General features: G+C 44.2%; 1 protein-coding gene across 2 annotated transcripts in view; it reads left to right on the forward strand.

Annotated features, from left to right (window-relative positions):
- The window catches only part of RBM17 (RNA binding motif protein 17), a 286,908-nt gene that overhangs the window by 189,366 nt on the left and 73,317 nt on the right, over positions 1 to 24,225 (forward strand). For both annotated transcript variants that reach the window (XM_086918944.1, XM_086918945.1), the window contains exons 8-9: positions 19,851 to 20,002; positions 22,325 to 22,398. In XM_086918944.1, coding sequence (XP_086775070.1) covers positions 19,851 to 20,002; positions 22,325 to 22,398 — 226 coding nt within the window. The remainder of the gene's footprint in view (positions 1 to 19,850; positions 20,003 to 22,324; positions 22,399 to 24,225) is intronic.

Genomic DNA, 24,225 nt, shown 5'->3' on the forward strand with positions numbered 1-24,225 from the left:
AGAGCTCGTGCCTGTAGAAGACCAAGGGTCAGAGGTGTACTCTCTCTACTTTCCAATACCCAAAAAGGACGGGTCTCTCAGACCTATACTGGACCTCAGGCCTCTAAACAGTTACATTCTGTCAGAGCATTTTCATATGTTCACCTTGCAACAGGTTCTGCCGTTACTCAGACAGGGAGACTTCCTCGCAACGCTGGATCTAAAAGATGCGTATTTCCATATACCCATACACCCATCACACAGACAGTATCTCAGGTTCACTATTCAACATCAACATCATCAGTTCAAAGTTCTCCCTTTCGGAGTAACAACAGCACCCAGGGTGTTCACAAAGTGCCTGGCAACAGTACCAGCACACCTCAGGAGACCGCACATACATGTCTACCCTTATCTGGACGACTGGCTTATTCAAGCAAAGTCGGCCCAGCAGTGTGCCAGCCACATGTCCCACACCATTCATCTTCTTCACAGTCAGGGATTCTCACTGAATTATCCGAAGTCACACCTTCAGCCCGCCCACATGCGACAGTACCTGGGTGCGACAATAGACACTCTGGCAGCCAAAGCACAGCCAAATTCAGTGAGAATAAACAGCATGCAATTGCTGATATAGAAATTCAGACCTCAAAGCTCTCTTCCAGCGAAGGTGTTCATGCAGTTGATAGGCATGATGGCCTCCTGCATTTTCATAGTCCTGCACGCGAGACTACATATGCGTCCGCTTCAGGAGTGCTTAGCACGTCAGTGGAATCAGGCTCAAGAACAGTTAAAAGACCTAGTGCTGGTGAGCGGTCGGGCATTCAACTCTCTGCATTGGTGGAACCCACGAAACCTTTGCAAGGGCCGACCGTTCCAAGAGCCTCTTCCTTACTGACGGCGGACGCGTCTCTCCAGGGATGGGGAGCTCATGTACTCCACTACACGGTGCAGGGACTATGGACAGCACAGCAAAAGAAGATGCACATCAACCTTCTGGAACTGATGGCAATCTTCATGGCGATGAAAGCTTTCAAGGTACACTTGTGCAACAAGGTCGTGTTGATCCGGACGGACAACATGATTGCCATGTACTACATACAGAAGCAGGGAGGAACGCACTCTCCTCTCATCTGGCTCAGAGCATGTGGAATTGGGCCATTCAGAGGAACATCTTCCTCATGGCGGAACACCTCCCGGGCAAAGACAACCGGATGGCGGATCTGCTCAGCAGACACAGCCACCAGATGCACGAGTGGGAGATACATCCATCAGTACTCCAACCGTACTTCCAGCAGTGGGGTCATCCACAGATAGACCTGTTCGCCACAAGGGAAAGCGCAAAATGCCAAAGCTTCGCAAGCAGGTTCCCACAGTCACAGGGCAATGCGATATGGATGAACTGGTCAGGCAAATTTGCGTGCGCATTTCCCCCAGCACCTTTGATACCGCTGGTGGCACGCAAACTACGGCAACACTCGACCCTCATCCTGGTTGCTCCAATGTGGGCACGCCAACCATGGTACACCACGTTTCTAGAACTATCCGTGGTACCGCATCAAAGGCTACGCCTCACACCCAGGCTTTTGACGCAGAGCCATGGAGACATTCAGCATCCAGATCCGCAACAGCTCAACCTGGCGATCTGGCTCCTGAAGTCCTAGAATTTGGCTACCTCAACTTGCCGCCAGAATGTATGAATATCATCATGGAGGCAAGACGGCCCACAACCAGAGCATGCTATGCGGCTAAATGGAAAAGGTTTGTCATATATTGTACCAACAATGACATTAACCCACTGGATGCATCTATTCAATACATTATCTGTTATTTGTTGCATTTATACAGATGTAATCTAGCGTACAGTTCCATTCGTATACATTTATCCGCCATAGCAGCCTATCTTCAGAACAGGCAGCACCTCTCATTATTCAGAGTGCCTGCCATTATAGCTTTTCTGGAAGGACTTAAAAGAGTGATCCCTCCCAGACGCCCACCGTCCCCAGTCTGGAACCTGAATGTGGTCCTCACCAGATTGATGGGACCACCTTTTGAACCTCTACACTCTTGTGAGATTCAATTTCTGACCTGGAAAGTTGCTTTCCTAGTGGCCATTACCTCACTGAGGAGAGTTAGTGAACTCCTGGCACTAACCATTCAAGAGCCATTCATCCAGGTCCACGCAAATAGGGTGGTATTACGCACCCACCCTACATTTATGCCTAAGGTGATTTCGCAGTTCCACATGAACCAGACCATAGAACTGCCAATTTTCTTTCCTAATCCGGAAAATGTCGCGGAGTGATCCCTACACACGTTAGATGTCAAAAGGGCTCTAATGTACTATATAGACAGAACAAAAGATTTCAGAAAAACAAAACCGCTTTTTGTTGCTTTTTCTCCACAACACAAAGGCAACCCCATTTCCAAAGCAGGGATAGCCCGGTGGATTGTTAAATGTATACAGATTTGCTATGCTACGGCTAAATGCACACTAACCATTCCACCACGAGCACACCCCACACGTAAGTTTGGAGTGTCCATGGCTTTCCTGAGGAATATTACTTTAGAAGAGATAAGTAAAGCAGCCACTTGGTCCACCACACATACATTTACGAAACACTACTGCGTAGATGTGCATTCTAAACAGCGGCAGCTAAAGGACATGCTGTTCTCAAAACTCTTTTTCAGACTGCTGCAGCTGGCACGGGTCAGCCGCTGCTACAGGAGGGACTGCTATGTAATCTATGCACAGATATGAATTCAGCAGCCCACATGCCTCGAACCGAATATGCTACTTACCAGTATGCATCTGTTCTTGGCATGTAGGGCTGCTGACATTCATATCGGTTTGGTCAGGACTTGAGGGTGTGCCATTATCACCAACCTGGCCCCTGCTTCCCCCTCCCCCTTCACCCCCTCCTCCAGCAACTGTACCTGCATCGGAGTTTCTTGTCTTTACCACATGACAACCAGATTTCTTGGCTTTGCCAGTGCTTGTTTAGAAGTTCTGTTTGTTTTCGTGCACTTGTCCTACCTCGAAGAAGGTCTAGAAACTATATACTCCACCTGTGTCCAGCAGAAATAATGTGTAAACTGTTCAACAGAACTTTCACAAAGTATTCAGTCTGTTTTTAGGTCTCGCCTGAGTCAGTGCATGCGTTTCTCTGGCGAGACTTCTAGTAAGGACTTCAAAAAATGCTACCACTGTGGCCTAGAGCTTGCAGTTACGTTCTGGCGCGCGCACGCGCTTACGAGCAGAGGCGCCATATGGCTTTCCTTGTCATGCTCATTAAGTGCATCGCTCGCCGCGCTTGATCGCAATTGCGATCACTTTCACGGCCACGCGCCCAATGCTTGGTTTTTTAACCATAATCAACTGTGCGTTTCTCTTAAATATCTAAAATATTCTCTTACTAGTGTACTCAAAATAAAAACTTTTAAATCATAAAACTCTTCTTGATTTAACAATGCCCAATGGCTTTCCTGTTTAGTGAAAATTACCTTGGGCTTTAGAACTTTGAAGTTCCCATGTTGACAGTATATTTATTTGGAGTATCGCGAGGCCCTTCTTCCTTCAATTCATCACCTTGCTCCCCTTACACCCTCCCAGTTCATTGTTAATCAACTCTCTTAAAATCACTACCATCGCAGGTGCGCAATTCCACTCCTTTTTCTGAGTCGCACCTAAAGGTGAGCGTGTGTCGGACTCTAACTCACTCCAGAATGGCGGCAATCACCTGTGGATATGCGTCCCAATAAACCGCTGCTGCACGTGGTTAGAACGTAGAGATGTATTAGGTCTCGTAGAGAGACCTATTGGAGTGAAACCAAAAAGCTAAACCAGCCGATTTCTAGAAGTGCAGGACGTCCTCATGCACGAGCTTGCCCGAGCCTTCCAGCAGCATTTCTCCTCCCCTTACCATTTGCTCCTGCCCCCGAGAGCTTCAAAGGGATCTGTTTCCCCGTCCACTGCTTCACACTTCACGGCCGCCAGGCCGTGACTCGCATTTCTCCTTCCTTCGTGCCCAGCCCCCCTCCCAGCGCTGCCTGGCCGACACATCAAAGGCTGCTGCTCCCCTAATTATTTACTGCCCACGGATGTGTGCCACCCTCTCTTCTGGCCCTCTCCTTTTCTTGTGTTTTCATCATCCCTTACTGTCATGTTTTCCACTGTTTGCTCATTTGCCACTAACTGCTGCCCCCCTGCACCCCTCTGTTCTCACCCCTCTCCTTGCCGGTATTTTCATCGCCCCTCTCCTTGTCCTGTGTTTTTATCACCCCTTCCTGTCCCCTGTTTCCCACTATGTGCCCTCGTCTACCACTCCTCGCGCCCCCCTGCACCGCTGTTTTCTTTCTTCTCCTTTCCATGTATTTTCATCACCCCTTCCTGTCCCTTATTCCACCCCGTGTGCCCATCTGCCGTCCTAGTCATCCCTCTTCTTGCCCAGTGTTTTCATCACCCCTCTTCTTAACCAGTGTTTACATCGCCCCTCTTCTTGCCCAGTGTTTACATCACCCCTCTTCTTAACCAGTTTTTCATCACCCCTCTTCTTAACCAGTTTTTTCATCACCTCTCTTCTTAACCAGTTTTTTCATCACCTCTCTTCTTAACCAGTTTTTTCATCACCCCTCTTCTTAACCATTTTTTTAATCACCCCTCTTCTTCAACAGTTTTCATCACCCCTCTTCTTCATCAGTTTTCATCACCCCTCTTCATAACCAGAGTTTTCATCACCCGTCTTCTTACCCAGTGTTTTCATCACCCCTCTCACCCCTCTCTGCCTTTCCCAATACACTAAGCCCTATAGCTGAAACTTCCAACGTCACCACGCTCTTCTAGTTCCTCCCCAAAACTAGCTTGGTTTCACGGACGCATTTTTACTAATAATTTTTTTTAAGCGCCTCGTTCCTCACATTGCAATAAACTGTTTGCTGATGACGTGCTGTGAACGTATTGACGTGTCCGTGTTTTCATGTATGTGCCTAGAATGGCCGCGGTATGTTCCTTTGTGGTCACTGTCCTAATTCCATAAGTGTTTCCAGCGCATATGGTTTATTGTTTTTGGCGATAGTGTGAATTTTGTGACGGGCCGTCCCCTCCATGGTACTTTAAAGCTCGTGTTTTGCTGTTAGGTTTCGCAACCTTACTCCCTCATGTGTGTCTGGTTACAGTGAAATGTCGTCATCGAGTTTAATTGGCGGGATGACTGGGCGTGTGAAGTGACCTACAGGTTACTAGGTCGAGTCCCTGCAGGGCCGACACAGCCTTTCATTCTCCCGAAGCCGTTCGTTGAGCTCTATTAAATTGGTGTAATAGGTGACGCCTTTTCAGCACAGCATTTAGGAGTTAGTCTCTGTGCATATGAGCTATGGTAATCCCGCACAATTATTGTATTTATCTTGAAGTAGTTTGTGTCTTGTGCGCGCTTTTCGTTGGGAGTTTAAAGAACTGTAGTGCTCTGTTCCCGGCTGCCACATAAATAACTTTGAACTGAAGAGGTCTTGAACGAAGCGCTGTTCTCTGCGAACACTTCAAGAATGTTCTTCAGCTCTATACACGCAGATACGTGAATTCAGATGATGTGCTTTCACCATTTTGTAAAGGTGGAAGTATGTGGTATCTATCTAGTGCTTAAATGGAAAGTAGAAGTGCGGGTACTCTGTATCAGAGTACCTCCTTGTTTCTGAGAAGTAATGGTACTCTCCAATTAAAAGTATTATGCCTCGCTTGAGAAGTGCAGGTACTCTCCCCCTCTTAAAAAGTGCTGGTACTTAGTACCAGACAGTACCGGCTCATTTAATGCACTGGCATATCCGATCCCAGACAGATGGAGGGGGGTACGAGTATGTACGTGCTAACAGTAACAAGTGAATGAGTTAGAAACAGATTATTAGTAATGTTTGTACAGTGCTTAAATCTTTGGTCATGTGATCAGTGAGTTGAATCAATAAAATAGTGTTTCCAACGGTTGTTGGAAACATCCCCTGGCGCTTCACTCAAATGTGGTTATAGTACTCCTCCAAGGTAATTCGAAATCATAAATCTTGCCAGTTTGAGTAAAGTTTTTTATCAGTTCATCATTTCAAAATTCTTTTCCACAGTACATTTGAATATTTCTTTATATTCATTTATGAAATTAACTTTCATTCAGTCCAATGCATTTCGGGCTGAAAAGCCCTTCATCTGGGACATGAAACTAAAAAACAAGACAGAGAAGGCTATTCAAACATTTGCATTTTTAGCCAAAATATATATGCATGAAAAACGTGCTGGTAGTGGTATCATGGTGAAACAATAGTACAATTAAGGTGCAACCCGTGAAATTCCGTGCTCGGTGAAATGTATAAAACAATGTATTCACATCACTCACGTGTTATTCTTATCAGTGAGTTGAACAAGCTGAGGGGTACAATAAACATAAAACGTTCATGAGGCGATTATCGGGACGCCAAGAGGTCTTTTAAACTGTATTCCTGCGTGGGTGAAACAACTTACTTGATGGACGCTTAGGCGTCTCCTCAACACTATAGCGCGGGTCTTTCTCACTCTGTCGCGTAGCCGCCGGGAGACAGTCTATCGCGGCATAAGTAAGAAATAGGCATTTCAAGTTTGTGTGCCAAGGTTGTTGATTGGTCGGAGTTCCGATCACGTGGTCGGTGCTCCGCCAATCAAAAATAAACATGGGAAAATCATTCAAATGTTGATCAAATATACATCGCTTATACGGAAGAGATAATCATCTGTAAACAGAAAATAATAATGTGTACCGTTCTGACCTCCTAGTTCAAATGAAGTAGGTAATTCATATAACAAAATCATAACAATGTGCGAGCGACCCAATAGGTCCAATAGGAGTCAAGGCAGAAAAAGCGGACCTGTTGAAAAAGTGCAAATCGATTAATGTAATGTTATAAATAATATAAGAATTCAGTTCTGTCATTTAATCCGTTTGGTTTTGAAGAGTTCAATAGGTACATCCAATGGTTCTCCCTTTGTAGAAGGTAGCGGTTATTGTCCCTGCCTTCCTCTTTCTCAATTATTTCCAGTACCAGGAACTGTAATTGGGAGATATTATGGCGTGCTTCGATGAAGTGTGCTGCCACTGACGATTTAATGTTACCTGTTCTGATATTTGACTTATGTTCATTCATCCTGGTTTTTATCTTGCTTTCTGTCTTTCCGACGTATACTTTGCCACAGGGGCATTTAAGCATGTAGATCACATTGGTTGTGTCGCAGGTTGCATTTACTTTCAATTTAATTTTGTGGCCCTTCATCGGGTGATTAATGTGGTCTCCTCTAATCAGATTATTGCAATTGCCTCAATGTGGACAGGGTCGAGTGCCTTTGTATGTTGTGTTATCATCGGTTTTGGTTTTAAGAATTTCTCCAAGATTTTTATTCCGAGTAAAAGCAAGAGTAGGGAGATCATCAAAAGAATGTTTGAAGTCTGGTTAAGCCTTTAAGATGTTCCAATGTTTTTTAATCACCTTTTTGAATTTCATACTCACAGTGGAGTATTTCGATACCACTGTCATTCGGTCTTCTCGTGATTTCTGTTTAACTTTTAACAGGTGAGATCTTTCCATCTGTTTGGCTTTGTTAGCGGCTGTTATAATCAGATCATCCGGATATCCTCTTGTTCGGAATCTTTCCCCCATTTCTGAGATCTTAATGTTAGCTTTTTGCGTATCTGATGTAATCCTTTTGGCACGCATCATCTGTGACAACGGTAGGTGTCGTTTTAGAGGTTCTCGGTGGAAGCTAGAATAATGTAAGGTGTTATTCCTATCTGTTGGCTTCCTGTACATTTCAGTTTCAATTTTGCCATGCTTTAAATTTATCCTTACATCGAGAAAGGTAATGGACTCAGTCGATATTTCCCAAGTGAGTTGAATTCTGTCATTTCTTTTGTTGAGGTCAGTGAGCTTTTGATCCAATAGTTCTCTTGAATTTCTCCATAGAATAAAAATGTCATCTATGTAACGTACAATTAGTTTTATGTTATCCATCCAGTCAGGAACCGAAAGAATGTTCTGGGTTTCGTAGGATTTCATAAACAAATTCACGTATACCGGGGCTGCGCTGTTTCCCATGCTAGTACCAACCAATTGTTGGTACCAGGTGTCATCATACTTGAAATAGCTATGGTACAGCGTGAAAATTATGAGCTCCATCAAGAAGGTCTGTAACTGGGGTTTGAAATCAGTTGTTAGTATGGCTTCTTCCATTGCTTCAATTCCCATCCCGTGGGGGAACGAAGTGTATAGTGACTTTACATCTGCGGTGCAGAGTATGAGTTGTTCTTCATCATTGTGTTCCAAGGAATTTAGTTTTGTTAAAAAGTCAGTGGTGTCACGAATGTAGGTCTCCATTTGTTGAACTGTGGGTTGCAAATAGCGATCAATGAATTGGCCGATTGGTTCATGCAAACTGTTTCTTGTTCAAACTATTGGCCGTAATGGTGGATCAAGAAGATTTTTATGCACTTTGGGCATCATATAGAATGTTGGACTTTTGGGGTATTGTTTGATCAAAAATGTACTTGTCCTTTCATTTATCACACCTTCATTTTTTGCTTTGGTAATTAATTCTGTAAGTTTGGCCATATATTCATTAGTTGGATTGCGCTGAAGTGGCGCATAGGTATTGATGTCATAGATATGTTCTTTCACTTTCTGATCGTACATACTAGCGTTCATTATAACGAGGCCTCCGCCTTTGTCAGCTTTGGTACAAACGATCTTTTTGTTCTTGGATAGTTTTTTCAAGGTAGATAAGTCTTTGTTAGTAATGTTATTTTTCACTGTTTTTTGGCAGTTGATTTTTTGAAGGTCTTGTTTAACAAGTGTCTCGAAAAGGTCAAGCGTCTTGTGGCTCATGGGAGCCATAAATGTACTTTTAGGCCTTAAACCCCTTAATTGATCAGGTTCTTGTTTCGTTGGTTTCGGTGAAACATTATCAAAAAAATGCTGAAGTCTTAGTTTGCGCATTAATTTGAAAAAAGATACTTCCAATTCTAGAGAGTTGGTATGGGTAGTTGGAACGAAGGATGTTCCCTTTTGTAACAGTTTCAGTTCATGATCTTTGAGTGTGTAATCTGAAATATTCAACACTAGTTGTTCTACGCTTGTTTCTTTTTCTCTTTTTCCTTGGTCTTGCTGGTCATACTTCTTGTATTTGGAAGATCCTTTTCCCCTCCTGGGTCTTCTGTTTCTATTGTGTCTTGCTCTGAAAAAGGCACTTCCGATTGATTGGTTTCAGCTGAGGTAGATGGCTTTGTAACTCTTTGTTCAGTCACAGTGGTCGTCGGACCCTTATCAAGCTCTTCAGTTGTTAGTAGTGTTGACAATTCCTCAGTGGTTGCTTCTATTTCTTTCACTACTAACAACTGAAGAGCTTGATAATATGCTACAAGATGTTAAAATTCAGATCGAGAAATACACACAAGACATTAATGAAAGGAAGATTCGAAAATTTAAGCGTGATACGCTTGATTATAAATTGGGAGAGGTTTACACATGGGCAGATGTGTATGCCCAAAGACGTAGAAACCGCCCGTATACACCGTATACAGATACCTCCTCTTCAGGGAGCGATATGTCAAACCAACCTCCATCATCGAGAACATTACCAGCAAAGAAGGGTCCGACGACCACTGTGACTGAACAAAGAGTTACAAAGCCATCTACCTCACCTGAAACCAATCAATCGGAAGTGCCTTTTTTAGAGCAAGACACAATAGAAACAGAAGACCCAGGAGGGGAAAAGGATCTTCCAAATACAAGAAGTATGACCAGCAAGACCAAGGAAAAAGAGAAAAAGAAACAAGCGAAGAACAACTAGTGTTGAATATTTCAGATTACACACTCAAAGATCATGAACTGAAACTGTTACAAAAGGGAACATCCTTCGTTCCAACTACCCATACCAACTCTCTAGAATTGGAAGTATCTTTTTTCAAATTAATGCGCAAACTAAGACTTCGGCATTTTTTTGATAATGTTTCACCGAAACCAACGAAACCAGAACCTGATCAATTAAGGGGTTTAAGGCCTAAAAGTACATTTATGGCTCCCATGAGCCACAAGACGCTTGACCTTTTCGAGACACTTGTTAAACAAGACCTTCAAAAAATCAACTGCCAAAAAACAGTGAAAAAGAACATTACTAACAAAGACTTATCTACCTTGAAAAAACTATCCAAGAACAAAAAGATCGTTTGTACCAAAGCTGACAAAGGCAGAGGCCTCGTTATAATGAACGCTAGTATGTACGATCAGAAAGTGAAAGAACATATCTATGACATCAATACCTATGCGCCACTTCAGTGCAATCCAACTAATGAATATATGGCCAAACTTACAGAATTAATTACCAAATCAAAAAATGAAGGTGTGATAAATGAAAGGACAAGTACATTTTTGATCAAACAATACCCCAAAAGTCCAACATTCTATATGATGCCCAAAGTGCATAAAAATCTTCTTGATCCACCATTACGGCCAATAGTTTCAACAAGAAACAGTTTGCATGAACCAATCGGCCAATTCATTGATCGCTATTTGCAACCCACAGTTCAACAAATGGAGACCTACATTTGTGACACCACTGACTTTTTAACAAAACTAAATTCCTTGGAACACAATGATGAAGAACAACTCATACTCTGCACCGCAGATGTAAAATCACTATACACTTCGATCCCCCACGGGATGGGAATTGAAGCAATGGAAGAAGCCATACTAACAACTGATTTCGAACCCCAGTTACAGACCTTCTTGATGGAGCTCATAATTTTCACGCTGTACCATAGCTATTTCAAGTATGATGACACCTGGTACCAACAATTGGTTGGTACTAGCATGGGAAACAGCGCAGCCCCGGTATACGCAAATTTGTTTATGAAATCCTACGAAACCCAGAACATTCTTTCAGTTCCTGACTGGATGGATAACATAAAACTAATTGAACGTTACATAGATGACATTTTTATTCTATGGAGAAATTCAAGAGAACTATTGGATCAAAAGCTCACTGACCTCAACAAAAGAAATGACAGAATTCAACTCACTTGGGAAATATCGACTGAGTCCATTACCTTTCTCGATGTAAGGATAAATTTAAAGCATGGCAAAATTGAAACTGAAATGTACAGGAAGCCAACAGATAGGAATAACACCTTACATTATTCTAGCTTCCACCAAGAACCTCTAAAACGACACCTACCGTTGTCACAGATGATGCGTGCCAAAAGGATTACATCAGATACGCAAAAAGCTAACATTAAGATCTCAGAAATGGGGGAAAGATTCCGAACAAGAAGATATCCGGATGATCTGATTATAACAGCCGCTAACAAAGCCAAACAGATGGAAAGATCTCACCTGTTAAAAGTTAAACAGAAATCACGAGAAGACCGAATGACAGTGGTATCGAAATACTCCACTGTGAGTATGAAATTCAAAAAGGTGATTAAAAAACATTGGAACATCTTAAAGGCTGAACCAGACTTCAAACATTCTTTTGATGATCTCCCTACTTTTGCTTTTACTCGGAATAAAAATCTTGGAGAAATTCTTAAAACCAAAACCGATGATAACACAACATACAAAGGCACTCAACCCTGTCTACATTGCGGCAATTGCAATAATCTGATTAGAGGAGACCACATTAATCACCCGATGAAGGGTCACAAAATTAAATTGAAAGTAAATGCAACCTGCGACACAACCAATGTGATCTACATGCTTAAATGCCCCTGTGGCAAAGTATACGTCGGAAAGACAGAACGCAAGATAAAAACCAGGATGAATGAACATAAGTCAAATATCATAACAGGTAACATTAAATCGTCAGTGGCAGCACACTTCATCGAAGCACGCCATAATATCTCCCAATTACAGTTCCTGGTACTGGAAATAATTGAGAAAGAGGAAGGAAGGGACAATAACCGCTACCTTCTACAAAGGGAGAACCATTGGATGTACCTATTGAACTCTTCAAAACCAAACGGATTAAATGACAGAACTGAATTCTTATGTTATTTATAACATTACATTAATCGATTTGCACTTTTTCAACAGGTCCGCTTTTTCTGCCTTGACTCCTATTGGACCTATTGGGTCGCTCGCACATTGTTATGATTTTGTTATATGAATTACCTACTTCATTTGAACTAGGAGGTCAGAACGGTACACATTATTATTTTCTGTTTACAGATGGTTATCTCTTCCGTATAAGCGATGTATATTTGATCAACATTTGAATGATTTTCCCATGTTTATTTTTGATTGGCGGAGCACCGACCACGTGATCGGAACTCCGACCAATCAACAACCTTGGCACACAAACTTGAAATGCCTATTTCTTACTTATGCCGCGATAGACTGTCTCCCGGCGGCTACGCGACAGAGTGAGAAAGACCTGCGCTATAGTGTTGAGGAGACGCCTAAGCGTCCATCAAGTAAGTTGTTTCACCCACGCAGGAATACAGTTTAAAAGACCTCTTGGCGTCCCGATAATTGCCTCATGAACGTTTTATGTTTATTGTACCCCTCAGCTTGTTCAACTCACTGATAAGAATAACACGTGAGTGATGTGAATACATTTATTTATTTTATTTATTTATTTTGAAAGTTTTATATAGCGCGAACAAGATCTTCGCAGATATCAGAGCGCTTTACATAGGAGAGGTGCAGATATACACAGATACATCTATAGTGTTAAAAGTACAGTGAAATGATATCATAAACAATCAAGTAGTCAATTTCAAAGTCAAACAAAAGCAAACAACAAGTAAAAAACAACAAGTAGTACAGATGAGCACTGAGTCTTTGAAGTTGATCCCCAGTAGTGGTTCAAGTGCATTTAGCCATGAATTGTTTTATACATTTCACCGAGCACGGAATTTTACGGGTTGCACCTTAATTGCACTATTGTTTCACCATGATACCACTACCAGCACGTTTTTCATGCATATATATTTTGGCTAAAAATGCAAATGTTTGAATAGCCTTCTCTGTCTTGTTTTTTAGTTTCATGTCCCAGATGAAGGGCTTTTCAGCCCTAAATGCATTGGACTGAATGAAAGTTAATTTCATAAATTAATATAAAGAAATATTCAAATGTACTGTGGAAAAGAATTTTGAAATGATGAACTGATAAAAAAAACTTTACTCTTGAAAACTGGCAAGATTTATGATTTCGAATTACCTTGGAGGAGTACTATAACCACATTTGAGTGAAGCGCCAGGGGATGTTTCCAACAACCGTTGGAAACACTATTTTATTGATTCATTATTGACGTCTGGACAAGAGACGCCTCCCAGGCAGCTACCTCACAATTGACTAACTTTGTTAAAAACATTCATAGTTTTTCGTTTGAACTTTTCAAATATAAACCAGGCAGTGCAACTCTCCACTCATTGAGTATCAGTGAGTTGAAGACAGGAGGGGATGATGGAGTTATGTACTGACGACAACGATCGCGAACTAAGGAGTTTCTAATTGTGCGGTTTATACTTTATACAGTGATCTCTTTATATTGCTTTTATTTTTATTATGTAATTTTCTTCATGAGATATATGCTTTTGTAATAACATATGCAAATTGATTACATTGCTACATCTTACTGCCATGCAATAACACAAGTTCCTTTATAACAGCATGAACAATACATTTCGGAGAGTTGTACAGGTCCATATTATTTACCTACCTTATATTTAGAAATTTTAAACATTGAGGATGCGTTCCTGTCTAATAAAGTTTCTAGTATTATCATATACTGGACTTTATTTTTATTTGTGCTCGAATATTGCCATGTCTCAAAGTCCTTGCATGGTTTGTAGGGATGCCCTACGAATAGTGTTAAAGTTGTTACAACTGCTGCCCATAAAATAGGGGTTATGGCAATTCCAGGCAACCTGCGAATGAGTACTAACTTGTAAATAGCTTCACGTTTTGGAAAAATATCCATTATTTGAAAGCAGCTCAAGTTCTTTTTTTCAGAAAATAGTGCTAGGTAATACGGCGAGCAACCACAAACTTTTGTTCAGCTTGGAAAGAGTTAATGTACGCAGCGCACCATGTGACTCCTAACTGAGGGCATTTCTGTTCATTACCTCAGATAAAAGCCCGCCCGAGTGACAGTGAGCTGTGAAATGAAAGCTTTTGACTTAATTGAAGGACAAACACCACATAATGCAGCGCAGATTTGCCACTACTGCCTGTACGCAGCACACAGTGTGCGGCCTCTAGCCGCTAAATACACACAGATCATAAGCACCGCACAGGGCAAGTGGGGTTTTCCAAACCTGCGACTGTGGGACCTGAAATGTAACTTGCACACCTTGCCTTCGCTGGTTGTTTGATAACCTGCCCTGAAAGAGTTCACATGAAGCTGGAACATTCCCGGGTTGGCCAGGTCACTGTTACCAAAACGTCAGGTGCTTCGAGGCTTGTTGTGAGGACAAGGCAGAGTCTGCCTCTTGGAATGTGTAAACACCAAAATTACAGCCTGTTAAGGTCTCGTAGAGAGGCTCAGGCTGCCTCTGCAGCAGTAATCTGAGAGAGATGCAAATTACTTTCCCTTCGGCGAGAAGAGTCCGCTTTCATGCGCCTCTTCTCTGTCCTTCTCTGGGGACCCTCCCCGTCCTCCTCTTCGTCACTTTACTGTATATTTCTGCGTTTCCTGTACATCCTGCCTTATGTGCTTGCACCTTACATTTATTCATAGCGTTTTTTTGTGCCCTTCTGCCCCTGTCAGACTCGTTTTTTGTGCCCTACTGCCCTGTTAGACTCGTTTTTCCCGTGTTTATCTGCCCTGTTAGACTCGTTTTTCCCTTGCAACACCAGCATCACTCAGCGCAACCCCAGCATCACTCAGCGCAACCCCAGCATCACTCAGCGCAACCCTGCATCACTCAGCGCAACCCCTGCATCACTCAGCGCAACCTCTGCATCACTCAGCGCAACCCCTGCATCACTCAGCGCAACCCCTGCCTCACTCAGCGCAACCCCTGCCTCACTCAGCGCAACCCCTGCCTCACTCAGCGCAACCCCTGCCTCACTCAGCGCAACCCCTGCCTCACTCAGCGCAACCCCTGCCTCACTCAGCGCAACCCCTGCCTCACTCACTCAGTGCAACCCCTGCCTCACTCAGCGCAACCCCTGCCTCACTCAGCGCAACCCCTGCCTCACTCAGCGCAACCCCTGCCTCACTCAGCACAACCCCTGCCTCACTCAGCGCAACCCCTGCCTCACTCAGCGCAACCCCTGCCTCACTCAGCGCAACCCCTGCCTCACTCAGCGCAACCCCTGCCTCACTCAGCGTAACCCCTGCCTCACTCAGCGCAACGCCTGCCTCACTCAGCACCACCACCACAGCACCACCACAGCACCAGCACAGCGCCACCGCAGCACCACTCAGCACCACCACAGCACCACCACAGCACCACTCAGTGCAACCACAGCACCACTCAGCGCAACCACAGCATCACTCAGCGCAACCACAGCATCACTCAGCGCAACCACAGCATCACTCAGCGCAACCCCAGCATCACTCAGCGCAACCCCAGCATCACTCAGCGCAACCCCAGCATCACTCAGCGCAACCCCTGCATCACTCAGCGCAACCCCTGCATCACTCAGCGCAACCCCTGCATCACTCAGCGCAACCCCTGCATCACTCAGCGCAACCCCTGCATCACTCAGCGCAACCCCTGCATCACTCAGCGCAACCCCTGCATCACTCAGCGCAACCCCTGCATCACTCAGGGCAACCCCTGCCTCACTCAGCGCAACCCCTGCCTCACTCAGCACAACCCCTGCCTCACTCAGCGCAACCCCTGCCTCACTCAGCGCAACCCCGGCCTCACTCAGCGCAGCCCCTGCCTCACTCAGCGCAGCCCCTGCCTCACTCAGCGCAGCCCCTGCCTCACTCAGCGCAGCCCCTGCCTCACTCAGCGCAGCCCCTGCCTCACTCAGCGCAACCCCTGCCTCACTCAGCGCAACCCCTGCCTCACTCAGCGCAACCCCTGCCTCACTCAGCGCAACCCCTGCCTCACTCAGCGCAACCCCTGCCTCACTCAGCGCAACCCCTGCCTCACTCAGCGCAACCCCTGCCTCACTCAGCGCAACCCCTGCCTCACTCAGCGCAACCCCTGCCTCACTCAGCGCAACCCCTGCCTCACTCAGCGCAACCCCTGCCTCACTCAGCGCAACCCCTGCCTCACTCAGCGCAACCCCTGCCTCACTCAGCGCAACCCCTGCCTCACTCAGCGCAACCCCTGCCTCACTCAGCGCAACCCCTGCCTCACTCAGCGCAACCCCTGCCTCACTCAGCGCAACCCCTGCCTCACTCAGCGCAACCCCTGCCTCACTCAGCGCAACCCCTGCCTCACTCAGCGCAACCCCTGCCTCACTCAGCGCAACCCCTGCCTCACTCAGCACCACCACAGCACCACCACAGCACCACTCAGTGCAACCACAGCACCACTCAGCGCAACCACAGCATGTCTCAGCGCAACCACAGCATGTCTCAGCGCAACCACAGCATGTCTCAGCGCCACCACAGCATGTCTCAGCGCCACCACAGCATCACTCAGCGCAACCACAGTATCACTCAGCGCAACAACAGTATCACTCAGCGCAACAACAGTATCACTCAGCGCAACAACAGTATCACTCCGCACCACCACAGCATCACTGGTTCAAATATGTTCTCTCAATGTTTCAAGCTTTATTACAGATGTCACAAAAAGATGTTAATATTTCACTTCTGTTCTTGGATTTTCGTCACTGAACATAATCTTCACAAAAGTTTAAGCTATTGCCATTATAAATTACAATCACTTTTATTTAAGTATTAATTATTTAAAAAAATCAAAAGCCATTGTTTTTTTTAATATCAATACATCTAAGTCACGTAAATACAAAACATGTTGCATTACAAATGCTATAGGTGTCACATTTGCGAAAGTTATAACTATTGACATTGTAAATGACAAAGCTATTAATTTAGCTATTTTCAAAAACAACAAATAAATTTAAAAAAATTGTCATTTACAAAACCAATAGCTCAAACTTTCCTAATACGAGACCTATTGCATGGCAAATGCTTGTTTGCTGCAGGAGCCTTGTTGTGTCGACCACGCGCCGGATTCCCTATGATGTCCCTGTGTCATCACGGAGCACGACTGTTACCAGACTATAAAGCTGCCGGGAACTTCTTTGATTTGTGCATTTAGGTAAATCGTTCTACAGATTGTGACAAGTAATGCCTTTTTTACATGTAATTTTCACGACGAAAGAAGTAAAGAAAATATTTCTCACAGACGTTTCTTCTATTTCAAGTTTGGATAGCTCATGCAGTTCAGATGTGTTTAAGGGCCTTATTGTGCACGCAGTATTTTGTGTCCACTGTCCCAGCATACGTTTTGGACTACATGTACCAGAATGAACAAGCATTGGCATAGCCAATAGCTCTCGCTTTTGGGACCTTATAAGTATATAGTTATGCAGCACAATATCCTTGGTGCAACATCAACTGTTGCATGGCTAAACAGTTATAAGGTCCCAAAGGTGAGACCTATTGGCTATGCCAATGCTTCTTGTTTAAAAGAGGTTGGTGCATTCTCAAAATTGCCGTTTTGTTACTTTGAAATTAAACAAATGAAGCAAAACACATAATCACAATTAATTCTGTAAGGAAAACAAGCTATGAGGCATTTACCTTCCTAGGAATGCGGAACAGTATGACAATTGTACTGAGGGCAAGATCTACTAGGGAGACTCGTGCGTGAAAGTCAATGAAACTGGTCCATCAAGATTAATTAAAAACTGAAGCAATATAAGAGAGGGCAATGTGCTTTCAAAGTTACAGTACATTCAGTTAAGGAAAAATCTGATATTATTTACTGAATCTGTTGCGATTGCTACAGCAAATCTCGTAGTGCAGACGTTTTAATTTTTGTCTCTGGTCACCCTCCAAGCTAGACCCAGGCCCGAAAAAGAAATGGACAAACTTTTCTGATTCCTGTCGGGGCATTTCTCTCATCCAGGTGCTTTCCACTTCAGAGTTTATTCGTTTCCGTACCTATGCATTCGACAGAAGGTTCAATGAACAGAAGCAAACATAATCCGGTTTAGGGCGACCCATGTCTGCTCCACTGCACATGACTGAAGCCTGAGATACTGTTCACCAGTACACCCTCTTAAAGAGCATCGGTACAGAGGCAGCCCAGGGACAATACACTACCCTCCCTGCAGGCAGGCTGTATACAAAACCGCACTATTGCAGAACTAATGCAGGCGGGGATAAATAAAAATACACTTATAACTAATCTCCTATTAAACAATAATCTTTAGTGTGTGAGTAACATGCTAATTGCCGCAAAGCGCTTTAACTCCTCCTCAGGGGTAGTACGCGCTATATAAATGCAAATTACATTTTCGCAGTAGTCTTGTGGGATAGTTACAATCAGAAATCTACAATAAAAGGTTCAAGTTTAAGAATGCATTCGCTAATAATGTGGTAACAATTAAATCTACTGCAAATAGTAAACATGAATAAATTGTTTATTCCGTTAGGAACACGCAAAAGTGGCTTTTGTAACTGTCACAATAAAATAACATTTGAAATAAGAGACTGAAAGAAAACTTCTAGGTAACTTCATGGCAGAAAAAAAAGGCAACAGAAAGTACGTAGGGAGGAGGCAGGAATAAAGCCAACAAGGTTGTGGGGTGGGGGGTGGGGGGGAGGAAAGTGAGGCACGGATCCAAGTTCTGCTTGTAGTTTACCTCAGTACTGTCCTGGGAGCGCGCGTGAGAGATAGAGGGGAATCAGGAGGTGGCCCGGGAGCACACAGTCTGATCTTTTTGGAGGCACATACTCATGCTTGTGCACGCCCCTGCAAGGTGGGCGCCGCCACAAACATGAGTGTGTGCTTCCAAAATGAGCAGAGCAACGGCTAAAGGTCCTCCTATGCAGTGCATGCACGCTGCATAGGCGAGACCTAAAAAGGAGGGATCCTGGATTTTTTTAGGAAATATCCCACTTAATGATATTTGCAAAGCAGCAACGTGTATAAACCCACTCACTTTCACAAAACATTGTGTGGATATTCAATCAAGACAACAAGTTCTAGCTGGACAAACAGTCCTTCAAACATTATTTCAAACAAGTGCGCCATCTCATGCATAAAGCCACCGCGTGGAGGGACACTGCTTTACAGTCTATGCATAGCATGTGCATATGCAGCCAACACCTGCTACAAATGGATTGTTACTTACCTTGTACGCATCTATTCGTAGCATGTAGTGCTGCAGATTCACATGCACCCTCCCGCCTCATGTCTATCAGAAAACGCTGACTAAGCAGACTATATCCTCACTCCTTTGATGGCAAAAGGAAACCCTTCTGAGGAACAACGTGTTAGACATGCACTATACCTCGAGGGAGAGGTGAAAGGACGCACAACGCCGATTGTAAAGATTCCTCGAGAAAAACAACTTGCAAAGTCCAGGCACAACACTAGATGGCAGGAGTGTGCATAGCATTTGAATGTCGAGCACTATACGCAACGAATATGGTAAGTAACCTAATCCTTCTTTTCTGTGAGGCTAAGATAGTCTATTCTAGAGTCATCTGCATTTAGGAACCTAAACAAATTGAAGTGCGTGGTTAAAAGACAATCTTGGGCAAGGATATTCGAGAATTAAGCAACAAACGGCTGTTTCATCAGCAAATGTATTATGTCACCTTGTTTAGAAATGCAAGCTTTGATTTAGTGGGTTGGAAATAAAATTGTTTTATTCAGTAATTGCCATGGCTGAGCTTGAACTGTACAGTGTTTTTGTTTTCTAACAGTGGAACAGTGGCACACAAAATCATGCAAAAATATGGATTCCGGGAAGGGCAGGGCCTTGGAAAGCACGAGCAAGGGCTAAACACTGCATTGTCTGTGGAGAAAACCAGTAAAAGAGGTGGCAAAATCATCGTGGGTGATGCTGCAGATAAAGGTTGGTTCACTGATTTCTAGAATTTACTCCAATATTCATTAACCAAATAGCTACCCTTCACTCTGCTGCTAAATCTGGATCCCCAGATGATCCTTGCCCAACTAGGATTTTTAGTACATTACCCTCTACTTGTCACTAATATTCCATCAGATGCTTACACAAGGATCATTTCCCGGCATCTGGAAAAGGCATGTATACTTCCTCTCATTAAAAAGCCAAATTTGAACACTAATGATCTTGCTAATTATTGTCCCAATCCCAGGAAAAATCAGAAAAAACAATACATTTTGAACTCTCTAATTTTATTTTTAGAAAATCAGCTTTTGGACCATATTCAGTTTGGATTCAGAGCAAATCATACCACTGAGACTGCCTTGATAAGAACTACAGAAGAAATATGAAGGACACTAGATAGAGGAGGGTCAGCAGCTTTTATTTTGCTGGACCTGTCCACAGCGTTAGATAAGGTGGACCATGGTCTTTTGGTCCAACGTTTGAACACTAGGGTTAGGAGGAAAGGCCTTCTCTTTTCTAACATCTTTTTTATCAGGGAGATCCCAAATGGTACATTTAGGTACGTTGAAATCCTCGCCATATATTCTGCCTTGTGGGGTCCCTCAGGGCTCCTCGTTGAGCCTGACGCCATTTAACCCTTTGTATGCTGATGACGGAACCGCTCCGTCATCAGCTGCGGGTGCGCTGTGTTGATGACGGAGCGGTTCCGTCATGGCCCGGCCGCCGCGCCTGCGCGGCGCTGATTTCGCTCCTGCGCGGGCGTTCTAATGAGCGGGGCGGGTCATGGCGAAACCGCTCCGTCACCAGCATAGCTCAACCGCGGCTGGTGACGGAGCGGCTCCGCCACCAGCATGCGGCCGCCGCGCGGCCGCCCCGCCCCTTTAGCGCTGCGGCGGAATAGCCGCCGCAGCGAAGGGGTTAACATAAATGTCTCTGAACTCACCCTGCTGATTAGAGGTTTCAACCTGAATCCCACATCCCACGCGGATGACACCCAGCTGGTGATTTCGGCAGTGGATAAGGATGTTAATCACTCTCTAAAACTACATGATTGCATTGTTGCTTTGAGTAGCTGGATGAGTAAACACTGCCTGAAATTGAATTCAAGCAAAACCGAGGTGGTACTGTTTGGTAATCTCGTTCCACCTTGGTCTCCCGCCTGGTGGCCAGATAACTCGGGTTCTCTTCCTATACCAGTGGCTAATGCCAAGAGCCTTGGCTTTACTATGATGAGAAACTCAACTTCGAGACCCAGGTATCTAAGGTTATGTCCTCTTTTCTGACCATCAAAACCTTGAGAAAAATTCTTCACTTCGTTCAGAGAAACGCCATAAAAACTGTTGTCCTCGTTAGTCTTGCCCAAACTGTGCTATTGTAATGGCCTATATATGAACCTTCAAGCCAGATTAATTAGTAAGTTGCAGGCGGTACAGAACGCTGCCGCCAGATTAATCCTGGACATTCCCAACTATACCAGTCAATAACTACAGGTATCCAGGATCTTCATTAGCTCCCAGTGTGCCAGCGAGTAAAATTTAAGGTACTCTGCATTGCTCACAAGGCTCTGCATAGAGAAGGTCATTATGACACAAAATGTCTTTGGAATATTTTCAGTTGGTTCTCTCCAAATAGACCTCTTCGATCAGCCAATGCCAGCTTGGTGACCACTGTTAGAATTAGAAAGGCGCGCTGGGGTGGCGGGAGTTTCAGCTACAATACCACCAGGCTGTGGAATTCCCTTCCACTCGATCTCTGGACTATACTACGCTCCTCGCCTTCAGAAAACAACTTGAGACGTGGCTTTTCTGATTTTAGCTATACCTCAGCGCAGTACGTTAGAGTTTGAAAGCGCCAGGACACCTACAGGTATACAGGCACTATATACGTTTTAATAACATAACTGATCCTTTCAAGGTTGATGCTCCCTGATCTTAGTATTACCGCACAAGCTTGAAGTAGGAATTTGGAGAAGTGCTGGGCAGTTGTAGACCAGATGCACATTTTAATTAAAGAAATACACAATTTATGAAATCACTTCTAGTGTTGGTGATGCAACAGCAACATAATAGGCAGCGTTCCTGTAAGTGCAGCTCTCAACCATTTAGGTTTAACCTATTGTTGCATCAGTGCCACCTTCTTTTTGATGATAGTCTTTTGCTGCTTGTTCCAAGGCACTTTGGTTTGTGAGCGCATTTGGTTTAAGCAACCTGCAATATGTTTAATTTGTTAGTCTTTTGAATGCTGGCTGAATGTTTGTTGTTCAGTTTTGTCACTTAGTTGATATATATATATATATATTTCTTTTAGCTGAGTCACAAAAGAAAGACCTCAACCCCTTGACGGAAATTCTTAAGTGCCCTACCAAAGTTGTCTTGCTCCGGGTAAGGAGACAGTTTGGGTGTTGGATGTTATTTTATGTCATTATTTCATTCTTGGATCTTTTCACTTTAAGAAACCTTTGAATGAAGTTGGGCAAGAGAAGTACTGTACTGTATGCAATAAACCCGTAGTGATTACAGCATATGATTGTGTAAAGATCTTTGAGGTTTTCATTGCTTTTATTAAGTGTACCTATTTTCTAGCAGAGCATTCATAGAATGAAGCATGAGACTGAGAAAGTCTTAATGCCATGTTGAGAATTTCCATGCATAAACTAGCGAATTGCTACGTAAACACTGCAGAAAAATCCTACTGCCAGAGCTCCTCAGTTAAACATTTGGTGTCCATAACTTAGAAAGGTGCGTGTGTGTGCAATAAAATGTGATAAGAATTTCACTTATTTTTACTCAGCCAGCCATTGAACAGAGTCAGCTGTTTACATGATAAAGTTCTAGCAGCATTGCAGATGAATCAGAGCTGCCATATTCTGTAATATTTCTGTGGTTTAGAGTTGTTGAAGGAAGGACCAAAAGTGCTTTACAAGATGCAATTGAAAAAATTAAATTGAATTGTTTTCTGCACTAATTTAGGGCTTTTATGTCAGATTAATAAGCATAGTAACACAGAAAAGATGATGGACTGAATGCTAAACATTTTCAAACATTCACCCCAGTCACAGATCTGGGTAAAATCCATAGTTCTTTTGCTCACCATGCCACCCCAGTTTGGACACATCCAAAGGCAAATCAGTCTTGACCATGCTCTCATGGGAACTGTCCAGCCCGAACTGTTAGGCCAGGTCCTCCCTGGACTGGAAAACGAGCATCCTGCGATCGGTTTCGGGCCGTTACACTTCATCAGCTGGCCTAGCTTGTGGGCACACGTAAGGAAATGCAAAATTGGAGGACAGTGGGCACAACAGGAGGCTGTAAAATGTAAAAGCCTACCAGAACTGTAAACAGGTTTCTTTGCTCTAAAAAAAAAGTTTCTTTCTGATGGATTCTTCTAACTGCTAACTCCTCACGTTAACTATATCAGTAGGTGCAAGATTTGGTCCGGATGGTTTCGCAGCTATGCTCCAGAGTGCCCCTACATGGTGCAGTGCTGCTCTGCATTAATGTTGGTCTGGCCTGAAAGTGACTGCGAGCTGCACAAAAGCACCACCACCCCTCCGTGCTAACGGCCATGTCTTTGTGTTCGAGGCATGTGGGCTGCTGAATTCATATCTGTGCATAGATCGCCGCCTAGTGTTGGGTCCGGATGATTGCACATTGTTGTCCTGGAAGAGTCTTCGAAGTATCACGAGATAGGTGGCTCCTCCCCTGGACTACAGTGCGCATGGGCATCGCCTCCATCCCCAGATTGTTTTTTTCCGCCATTGGGTTCGGATGTGTTTCGGTTCCCTCTGTCGGAATCGATAGTTGATTAACTTTTCTAACTCGAGACCAAAAGGTCTTTAGGCTTGGCGTCGGTATCGTTTTCGTTCGGGTTTTGTCTGTTTCTCAGCTCCGAACTATTGCTACCCATCCGCGTGCTCTCGGCGCGGACGGGCCTACTCGACGCTCCAGACATGGAACGAACTCCGTTCAAAAGGTGCCCGGTGTGCACCTCCAAGTATTCACACCTCGATGTGCACCCTGTGTGCAACAAATGTTTGTCACCGGACCATGATGAGGCCAGGTGTATGGCCTGCTCGAAGTTCCGGTGTAAGAAGACTCTCAAGATTCGTCGGGCCGCTAGACTCCAGGCCCAGTTATCGGCGCCCCCGGCGCCCCCGCCGGACAACATCTTCGAGAAATTTGTTGAAGACGACGATGTCCTACAGGTTT

The sequence above is a fragment of the Lissotriton vulgaris genome, chromosome 1_1, assembly GCF_964263255.1.
Source record: "Lissotriton vulgaris chromosome 1_1, aLisVul1.2, whole genome shotgun sequence".
In the NCBI taxonomy this organism is placed as follows: domain Eukaryota; kingdom Metazoa; phylum Chordata; class Amphibia; order Caudata; family Salamandridae; genus Lissotriton; species Lissotriton vulgaris.